At 39.0% G+C, this 11179-nt stretch overlaps 1 protein-coding gene across 1 annotated transcript in view; it reads right to left on the reverse strand.

Moving 5' to 3' along the window:
* Window positions 1-11179, reverse strand: part of LOC146453603 (uncharacterized) — a 73452-nt gene that overhangs the window by 45403 nt on the left and 16870 nt on the right. The window contains exons 11-16 of the mRNA XM_085096429.1: window positions 10953-11063; window positions 10116-10235; window positions 6563-6653; window positions 5334-5708; window positions 4490-4624; window positions 3709-3942 (exon numbers count right to left, since the gene is read on the reverse strand). Of these exons, the coding sequence (XP_084952555.1) occupies window positions 3709-3942; window positions 4490-4624; window positions 5334-5708; window positions 6563-6653; window positions 10116-10235; window positions 10953-11063 (1066 nt within the window). The remainder of the gene's footprint in view (window positions 1-3708; window positions 3943-4489; window positions 4625-5333; window positions 5709-6562; window positions 6654-10115; window positions 10236-10952; window positions 11064-11179) is intronic.

Here is an 11179-nt window from a genome sequence, read left to right on the forward strand (position 1 = left end):
CAAACTAACTAACACATGCCTCCGATGATTACCGCATGGGATAAAGGTCAAAGTCACACTTCAGGCCTAAGTGGCCCACACAGCAGATCGGAGATTAACCTGATTTCTGTAGCATCAAACAACTTGAAGCACAACTTCAACTCTCTCTACATCCCCCCCCCCCCCACCCTAACCTAAGTAGTAACGCGTCCGTCACAGGACTAACTCAGACAGTCTTTAGCCAGTACTTACTTACATACTAAGGAAGCTAGTGAGACAATGTGGAGTTAAGGCTACTCTCTGACGAAACTACGCGACAACATGGAGATCAGCTTAGCCTTGAACCACTGACCCTTTGATCAACCGATTAAAAATCCAACCATTTCCATTGTCACAAAGAATCACTCAGTACCTCTAGCTAACGAAAAAGCTTGGAAACAAAAACGCACGTCATTGCTCACAACTGGTGCTTCAGTTAGGGATTGATTCAAGGCTAACAACAAGGTGGTCACTAATCGTTGGAGCGCTGACATATTTTTCGAGTTTGCATTCCTTGCCCTAGAATAATTATAAAAACCCGTAGCGCGTTTGTACAAGTCACTCCTTTAAAACTTGTAAAGGATTGGTGGAGGGGGAAGGAAGAGTTAAACAATGCAACCATCTAAAGACCTTTGTTCAAGATTGTACGTACTCCTTTGGTTTAATGAACTTACAGTTTAATGAGAAAATTGTGAAGTTTAGTAATCGCTTGAAAAGCAAAAAAGAGTCAAGTTTTAGCAATAATGACTGACACACCGCAAGGTTTCATTGCATAGGGGCACTATGGGCCCGTTTCTTAGTACTTTTGTATATGAAAAAAAAAAACGACAAAAAAATGTCTTATAGAAATTTAACACATGTTCATCAGATTTACGAGAAAAACTAGTAGTGGCGGTTGTTCTTATATGAGAAAGCAAACAGCCGTGAGTGAAACACAGAACTTTTCTTTTTAATTCACTGGAAGCAGAACCGGTAGAATAAACCAATCACAATGCAGGGTCCCAGACCCTCCCGCCTGTCGCGAGAAAACATGGCGTCCAACTCCATGGACGAGAAAGTTGCCGAGGCTGTTAGACGTTTTCCGATTTTGTAGAACAAATCTCTGAAAGATTTCAAAGACAGAAATAAGAAGAAGAACGCTTGGGCGGAAGTTGCTAGGCAAGCTGGTTTATCAACAGGTATTTTGTCAGAGTAACACCTACCGAAAATAAAATTCACGATCGCAATTCCCTCACCAAGTTCGCATACTCTCCTTGTGCTGCGGCTCGACGTTGATTTATATCTCGAACCCAAAAACGCTTTTTCTTTCGTTTTAAATTTGTCCCACGTCGTCGCCGACGAAAAATATTGACCAGAAGAGCCCGCCGCAGTAGCTGCTCTTCTACGTCTGCCATGTTTTCTTTTCTGTATGGCGAGATTGGCGCCAACATTTCTGCAACTTGGCGGGACTATGACCGAGCATTGTGATTGGTTTATTGTACGGCTTCTGCTTCCGACTCCGACAATCTGGTTTTCACTAGATCATAAGCGGAACGTAAGCGACGGAGTAGTAAGCGGAATCGGAACGCTGTCTTCACTAGATCATAAACTCTATGCTTCTGATTACGACTCCGACTCCGACTCCGTCGCTAGTGAAAACCAGCCTTTAAACGAGGTTTAGTCGTGGATTTAGATGAAGCTTACCCGTGGTTTTCGGAATAATCTTCAAAGCCTGATTTTGGCTTAAGCAAGGTCTAACTTAACTTCTGTTCAAACGCGGATGTTACATCCGATTTAAATTCTCTCTGATTTATGATTTATTTTCTCTCTGCTTTACCACGCAACCCGGTAATTAGCTCTGAGCTGAGCTCTTCCACTCCAAAAATGGAGTTAACAGTTTAGGTTTAAAATGATGACTTTTGTTTTGAGGAATTACTGTATTGCAGGCCCTTAGCAGGGGGAGGGGCAGGTGGGGCTTGAGCCCCCCCAGAATTTTTGGAAGTTAAAAAACAATCTGCCAAAAAATAAATAATTTAGCCAAATTAATGGGCAGCAATCAGTCTTGAACTCTGACGCTGCAAGTCCCTTTTTACAACCTTTAAAAAGGTGTTTACTACCTGTCACTTTCCTTGGCTAACAGTTTGTTTTCATATACAACAGCAACAAAGGCACTCCTACCTTGTGAATCGGAAATAAGAACCAAAATGGATCGAAATCAACCAATCTCAAGCCGTAAAAGCTATTGAAATAAACTACAGTCAACTCTCTCATAGCGACCACTTCTCGTAGGCGACCACCTCCCGTGAGCGACCACTTCGTAAATAACCATTTTGCTTCTCAGTTAAATACTGTTTCAATAGCTCTCTCGAGCGACCACCACTCAAATTTCTTAAGAGACTGCGACCACTTTTTAGGCCAGAAATTACACCGTCCTATTCTTTTGTTTTCTGTTTCCGGTAAGCGACCACCCAACATAATCACGTATGATCGTTAGTAAATCATTACTTAGAAGTGACAAAAGTTCAATTTTTAATGACGCTACCCCGGACTGCCGCTGACAGATCCTGCGTATACTTGCAGCATTTTCGTTGTGCGGTTCCTTGCAGATTGTTTGCTTTTATGTTTTGGACCGTAGATCTTTTCAGATACGATATGCTGTAGTTCTTTTTAACATGGTTTGGCCAGGTACTTGTGAAGGAAAGTTTTGCTTTTCTGCTGATTCTGGGTTTGGTCTCTATCATGTCGCTGTCGTGTTAAGTTTTCTACGCAGTCCGATCAGCCTTGCAGAAATTTGTGACAGATAATAACAGTTTACAGACAGAGAAGATAGCTATAATTAGATCTGTAGGTAAACGGGACAGATCTGTTTTGAATTGTTATACAGTTTCATCAGAAGAATGAATAGATGTGAAAAAATCAAATAAATTAGTTTCTATTTACCTAATTTTAGCTGCTAAGGCAAAATGTTTATGTAATTAACTAATCAATCCAGTATGACGCATATTTTGTTGATCTTTCCCGTAAGCGACCACCTCCCGTAAGCGACCACTTTGTCGTACACCAAGGGTGGTTGCTTACGAGAGAGTTGACTTGTTTTCTAAGACATCCGATCGTTTATAGCAATACAAATGTCCCACAATGCTCCCACAGTCCGATTCTTACTGCCAAGTTCAAGCCAAATTTTAAAAGAGAAAGAAAAATTTGTCATCATTTGGTTACGTCCTCCTTCAAACGTAAAATTAGGAAATTTCACATGGTAGTCCACGTAAAAGAAATGGCAAAAAAATGTACCAAAAAGTGTGATGTAGGTGCAAAGTTATTGTTTTACTTACTAAATCTACCGCGTTTTTTTATGTTCTTGTTGCATCTTAAACTCCCAAATCAGTCTGTTTTTGAGTGATGGGGGTAGTTTTGTTTCACCATTTTGGTAAGCCCCCTCAGTTGTTTTAGCCTTGCTACGGGCCTGTATTGTAACATCGGTGATTGACGGTACTCTTGATAAGAAATTCAAATTGTGACTCCATTTTCCAATTATATGATTCAAGGAAAGTTTGTGGTTTTTACCGAGCAAAGGTAATTCCAATACGGGGTTAAAAACATCTTTTTTGGAGTTATAATCACTCCAAATATGGTAGGGCCACAACCATGAGTTAAATCAAAGAGTTATTCTAAGCGCTTGGAAATTACTGCAAGTTAAATAAAGTCACTTACTCCATGAGACACTGGCGTATCCTCCAAATATATACTGGCCGACCTTTATTATCGTCACAGTCGGACCCTTGTTATCGCACCCCGAGTGAAAGGTAGATGCAGCGCAACCATCAACGGACGCACGCCAACACCGCTTCCAGTAAGAAGATTTACTCTGGACGACAGGTTTGAGCCAGTTGCTTAAAGTGCCAAGGTAATTATCGTTGTTTTGCAGAATGGATGAATGTCCTAAGCCTTCAATTGAAAAATTATAAAATGTCATCATGAGAGGCTAAAAACATAAACGATATGCATATTTTTAAAATATATAGCGTACACGAGAAAGACTGGCTGATTCGATTTCCAAAATCTTCGAAGGCGGTTAAGAAAAATTCCGCGCAATAACTTCTCCAACCATTAATAATTTTAAGAGGAATTCAAAGCAAAAGTTCATTGAATTTATGATATTTTTAAAAGATCATATTTCATATTTCCAAACCTCCTTCCTTTTGAGGACAACAATTTAACATTTTGTCGTTTATTTGTTTTTATACAAGTTTCAATCTGCATTTAAATCTTGCTATTTATCACGTAGGATGGCTGAATAGCTAAGAGCCTTAAATAGATAGTCACTTTGATACGTGAAGTGGGGGAAGGGGAAAATGTTTTAGCGGACTGGACTATTCGTTGAGTACTGCGCGGGCTATTTGCTAACAAAACTAGGTCAAATATGTTTTATATCATATAAGTTTCAGCTTATTTAAAAAGATCCTATAAACGGCCACAATGTTAGAATACTTACCAGCATAACTATAATAGCAATCAAAGCCATTTCCCACATATCCACTGTTACACTTGCAGGAATAGGATCCACGTTTGTTTGTACAGGTGGCGAGCTGATGACAGTAGGATGTCTCTCTTGTGCATTCATTAAGATCTGAAAAATAATTTAAAATATTAAAAATAAAGTAGTAGAATTTAAGATATCTATTACTGTTACTTATTTATTCCAAAACAGCAGTAATAGCAGTTGTGTATTTAAACTTCTGGTTTCTCAAAAGTGGAAACATGCACGACTGATGGTCTTAAACAGGAAGGCGCATTGTTAAACAGGTTAACTCTTTCTACCTTCGCCAGTACTCGAGTTCTTTATTTTCTACCAGAACTACCCCATTAAATAAAAAGTAGATTTTCTTCGTACAATATTTTTCCATAGACATACTCGTTAGAAAAACACTGTTTCGCAGGGCCTCACACCATTTTTAAGCCAACTATCGTTTGCATGTGCTCGTAACTAGACAACTGTCATGTCTGTATTAGTTCAATGTATATGTATATTGTAGTTTTAGTACATTGTTGTGCTCAGGGCTCCCATTGATAACAGACAGCTTTTTGCATCTGAAGGGGCTACCCTGAGCGTTATAAATCAATAAAGGTTCTTCTTCTTCTTCTTCATCTTCGGTTCCTCACTCTATTTAATCAAAAGGTGAAGCATACTGTTGTAAATAATAAAGGCTCCCGTGTAACTTGAAACTGTCGACAAAATGTTCCCTTCTCTTGTGCCACGCTTTGAATCTCATTATATTTTGTTTGGTCACTGGTGTCTATCAATCATTCTTCACCAGTTTCAGTTGTAATCAGCCTACCTTTCTTACAAGTATACTGATGGCAGTCACTGCACTTGACGTCATTCCATTTGTAGTTGTGCTCCACGCCAAGTGCGTGCACGCAGTCTTCTTCTCTAAAATTATTTGGTTGATTCTTAGCCCAAGCTGTGAAGTTTCCAGCTCCAAGATCCGCCCAAATGAAGCTACCCTCTGTGGAAATGTCATTTAATCCCAGCCAGGATTTTTCGCCATTATGACGATGCTGCAAAAACACGTTCTCTTCATTGTTGTTAATGTCGACAAGGACTGATTTTTCTTGACGGCATTTGTTCATCGCTGTGGTCCAGTTTGTGCATGTTTCACTTGTATAGTAACAAAAGCCATTGAAATAGCTCCAGCCAGGATCACAGACATCTGTAAATATATCAGAAGAGATTATGAAATCCAGAACTGTAATAACCAAAGAATAAAACTGCTAACAGGGGCACCCAACGGATCGCTTCGCTAATTTATCTGTTCGGAAGGCCCTTAATCCCTAGTCTCCCTCGCAGCCGTTTTTTGGGCTGTCACGCAACGCTCCCCTTGTTTTAGGGGGAGCGTTGCGTGACAGCCAAAAAAAAACGGCTGCGAGGGAGACTACTTAATCCCCGGCAATTTTCTAAAGAGAATTTTCACCTCGAACGTTCGTGATATCCGAAATTTAAGGCCTAGTGTTTTCAGGTACCGAAGGTCACCGAAGAAAGGTCAGCTAAGATTTTCGAAAAGGAAATAAGACCAAAGGTTTTCGAAAAATGGACATAAATGCCCTAGTAATTTTGAAAACACTCAAGTTCCCAAAGAATGACCGAACAGATAAAAAATATTATAGTGCGGCCTAAAATGAACCTACAGAGCTTAAAGGCACTCCAGATAGCCTAGAATTGCGTTGCAAAGGATTTGAGAGAAAACTGTCGTTGGGTGCCCCTGTGACAATGGATAATAATCATTAGTAGCCAAAAAACAGGCCGTCGATTGTCCTTAATAAAGCTAATGACATATCAATATATTCATGAATACAATTCAGTGACGCAGCTTTCGTTCTTCATCGAATGGCTCTAAAATGGAATTAATTAAAAACCGAGGTTCTATTCTGTTCCTCTTGTTTGCTTCTGTTGAGTATTTCACACATTTTACTTCTCATCGTGCTGCGCATAATACAGTATTATCTTTTCCAGGTTACTATGCATTATTAAGTTGAATATACCAGACAACAAGGCGTATTTACTGACCTGTAAGCACCGCATAACTTACTGACAGCGGATCATATCTGGTCTGGTACAATTCCTTGACACAGACTCTGAATCCAGAGGAATTCATGTTCTGTAGAAGTAAAATTTAATTGGTGCTTACTTGCTTCTTTAGTTGGCGTTAAGATTTTTTTTCCGAACAATGAATCTATTCCCAAAAGATTTCCAATAATTTATCTCATGATTAAACGACTAACGTCGCTGAAACATGAATTGCAAAGTTTTTATTGCCGTAATTTTTAATAAAGGACGATCCGTGGAACCTAAATTTTTTTCACCATTCTCAAATTCTTAGGTTTTGTCTCTGACATGGCTTTTGTGTGCCAGATCAGAGGAGAGAGATGAAGTCTCTTTCTATAGCATTGCAGCTTTAATATATAAACATGAAGGAAAACTTCTGATGTTTCAATATAGCTTTTAAACTTTTAGGATTAAGCCCATATAAAAAGTTAATTTGTTTGTAGAAAACCGTGTCACTAGTAGCACTAGTGAAGATAACTGAACCATACGGATTTATATGGGAATGGACAGACAGACGGAGAGAGGAGTGAACATAAGGCCGAAACCAATAGGGCCATTGAGAGACTAACCGAATAATCAGACAAAAAACCCCATGCATACCAGCCAAAATAAACAAACCACATGACCGAAAGTCGACCCAGCCCCATAACCGAAAGATCAGCATAAGAAGCCAATTGCACGGTTATAATTAGTTTGAAAAAGGGCTATTAGTGCGTATCTTTTATTCAGTAGAGTTTTAATTTTCAGTCCTCTGTGCATATAGACATTTTTATGACCGCACGACCGAAAGAAAGCACCAAATGCCAATTACACGGTTGTTTTTGAATTGAGGGCTTCTTCGTAATGTTTTCATACAGCTTTTAAATGGTTAAATTTTATTCTTTAAAATATGTTTATGCCCATGGACAGCAAAAAGAACTGGGCAAGCGGAGGAACAACTGAACAAACCAGAAACGCAAAGGAACGAACAAACGGAAGCCCGGGCGAACGAACATCCAAACGGGCGAACGGATGGCCGAATGATCGAGTTAACGAACAAACGGTCCACCGAGCGCCCGCCGGTAAGAACGAACGGACGAGACACCGAGTGAACGAACCCGCGAAACGAGATGAACAGCCGAACGACCAAATGGACAGCTCTTTTGTTTATAGTCATAGGTGTTTATATGGATCGATTTTCTGATATTTTAATGCAAACTTAAAACGCTTATTTTTTCGGAAGGAGTAAGAACGACGAGCTTTCGTTCTTATTACTAAATTTTAAGTAATTATTAAAAACCTTACGCACGTATTTTAGTGAGCTCACCAAAAAAATTAATTAAGAAACAGCATAGAGTGACTAAAACAAAATAAAGCTACGTCTGCTCAGAAGGTCTGTCAATCTCGTCAGGGGCACAGTGAACAGACCCGGTAGAGAGTTCAAACCGCCAAATAACGAAAATCACGAAAGAAGTATGTAAACATCTTAGCGAGGGAGAAAATTATTAAATTCAGGGTGAATCTCTTCACCACACGTTTCAAACTGCGGAGCCACAGCTGGCCCTACGTGCCTGAGCTGACATGTATCATTCTATGCAGTTTCAGCAAATTATAAGCTTATATTTCTTTGTACCTGACTGTCCGGCGTCTGCAGAAGAAGAGTTCTTATTTTACATTATTACAGCTGGCTGGATTAAGTCTCCTCGTAGATGAAACAACTTGGAAATGTAAAATGCTGAAACACGGAGCTGAAGAACGGCAAATTAACAGCTCACCTTTGAAAATTTAACAGCTGTAACTGAGTCTTTTTACCTGGCTCCTTTGATAAAACAGTTAAGTTTGTTGATCTAACCGAGCTCGCGACATTATTTGAACACGACGTTTTATTCAAACGATAACGTCACACTCTAGTACCCAGACTACTTCGAAGCTGAAATTGAATGTTAGCGCGCGCGCTTTCAATTTAGTGAGAGAGCGAAAGAATGTCAGCGGTTAGATAGTTAGCGGTGTAGTTTAGTTCTCCTTGTTAAAATCTATGCTAAACCCTTGTACTCTTAAAGAGTTAAATACAATGCAAAAATAACTTTGATGTTTTTACTGGAAAAAATGATGACAAGAAATCAATGACACTGAAAGCCTTAATATTATGGTGATAATGCTTTATTGTTTTAATATTATTTCTTAATTCTGTCTAATCTGCTCCTATGTTTAGAAACATGAAAATGACTATAAGCGGACAATGCTAAGAAAAGCTTACGGGCCATGGTATTTTCCCAGATCCATCTCTAGCTCTGTCAGGTAGCTACAAAATCATAAGATAATGAAAGCTACAAGGGGTAACTCGTGCAATGTCCCTCTACAGCCATGACCGATATCCATATGGACAGAGGGCTGGCAGAACAGACCCAAGAGAAAAGAGATATTAGTTGGAGATCTTAGGTCACCCATGGTCCGCCATATGCTGGGACATTGATCCGGTCATATGGTATCTATACAGTTTTTGTGTGCCAGATCAGAGGAGAGAGATGAAGTCTCTCTCTATAGCATTGCAGCTTTAATATTAAAACATGAAGGAAAACTTCTGATGTTTTAATATAGCTTTTAAACTTTTAGGATTAAGCCCATATAAAAAGTTAATTTGTTTGTAGAAAACCGTGTCACTAGTAGCACTAGTGAAGATAACTGAACCATACGGATTTATATGGGAATGGACAGACAGACGGAGAGAGGAGTGAACATAAGGCCGAAACCAATAGGGCCATTGAGAGACTAACCGAATAATCAGACCAAAAAACCCCATGCATACCAACCAAAATAAACAAACCACATGACCGAAAGTCGACCCAGCCCCATAACCGAAAGAGTAGCATAAGAAGCCAATTGCACGGTTCTAATTAGTTTGAAAAAGGGCTTTTAGTGCGTATCTTTTATTAGAGTTTTAATTTTCAGTCCTCTGTGCATATAGACATTTTTATGACCGCACGACCGAAAGAAAGCGCCAAATGCCAATTACACGGTTGTTTTTGAATTGAGGGCTTCTTCGTAATTTTTTCATGCAGCTTTTAAATGGTTAACTTTAACTTTAACTTTTTATATGGACTTAATTTTTTAACTTTTTTTTATGGGCTTAACTTTTTATATGGGCTTAATCCTAAAAGTTTAAAAGCGATATTAAAACATCAGAAGTTTTCCTTCATGTTTTAATATTAAAGCTGCAATGCTCTAGAGAGAGACTTCATCTGTCTCCTCTGATCTGGCACACACACAAAAAAAATATTTTCCTAAGTTTTCCTTTGATTCGTTACGCCGGACACAGTTTCTTAAAAGTTAATTTCCCATTGGTATAGAGTGTGTGCACGACGGCCATGTTGGAGGAGCGAAACAATACAATGATTTTCCTTTGGGAAATATATTCTATTTTTATGCAAATATCTTCTATTGTTTTAGCCCTCCAATATGGCCGCCGTGCAAACACTCTATAGTTACAGTTTCGTAATACTTTATATAAAAGTTGCTTCTATAAAAAAAGCCTTACCTCGATCCAAGCTGTGATCCCGTTGTGCATTGAAGCTGAGTTTCCACTTGCCGTCGTGCTGTGATTAGCGGATATTAAAATCGTTGGCGTTGAGTTATAAGCTCTTGTAAATGAAACAAACTGCAAAAGAAAATAAGTGTTAATACAACAGGTTTTATTGTTTTGTGTTGTATTTATTTACTTTTAATTAATTAATTTGTTTATTAATTTGTACATATGTGTGTAAAGTCAATCATCTTTCTCTCTTATTTTCATTCTCATCACATTTCTTACAGAAAAAAAAGAAAGATATGCTGATTTCGTTTTTTTTTTTTCAACATTCTGTTTAAGTGGTTCTTCTCGTTTTTTGTTTAAGGCCATTGACTCTTGATTAATACAGAGTTTATGGCTACATAGGAAAAGAACATCTTATTAAACCAGGCTCCGTGACACAGTTTTCTTGATATACCATGGCACGCTAAGCTTCCACTGCATCTCACGTGGTGGCGGCAAGCGTGAACATCACGTGACAACAGTAAATCACGGCTAGACATGAAAAAGGGCTGCATGTAGGAACCTATGATGAATGCATGTACTTTGCCATAGGAAACACAAATCCAAGTACTTTTAGATATCATACTGGACTCCATTCGTATATATCGTACCGCGACACTCGATTTTGCAGCGTGTCTTACACAGGGCTCCATATATTTGCATGATTTGGCAATGCATTGTAAGCGTGCATATTCCGCAAAAGAGTTCCATGTAAACTACCCTTCTCCATTGAGAAATTGGCCACGTAAACTCGTTTTAATTTTTAAGGCCCTTGCTTTTTGGATCTAGTCAAGTTTTCCCTACCTCACAGTAAGCGTTGTTGTTTTCGTCTGCTGGTGGGTTTGTGTTTGGAAAACCGATCGTTCCGTGCTCGTTAAACAGTGGTTTGTGGAGTTTGGCGAACGCTAACCAGTTCTGTCAAAAGAAATAACAGTCTTAAATGGAACCACTGAATACCAACCAATAAATGTGAGAAGCTACTGCCAAATCTGTGAGACGTGTTGTTGAAAGTGAATGTATTATTTCGTCAG

The sequence above is a fragment of the Pavona decussata genome, unplaced genomic scaffold, assembly GCF_977016875.1.
Source record: "Pavona decussata unplaced genomic scaffold, jaPavDecu1.1 SCAFFOLD_329, whole genome shotgun sequence".
Classification (NCBI taxonomy): domain Eukaryota; kingdom Metazoa; phylum Cnidaria; class Anthozoa; order Scleractinia; family Agariciidae; genus Pavona; species Pavona decussata.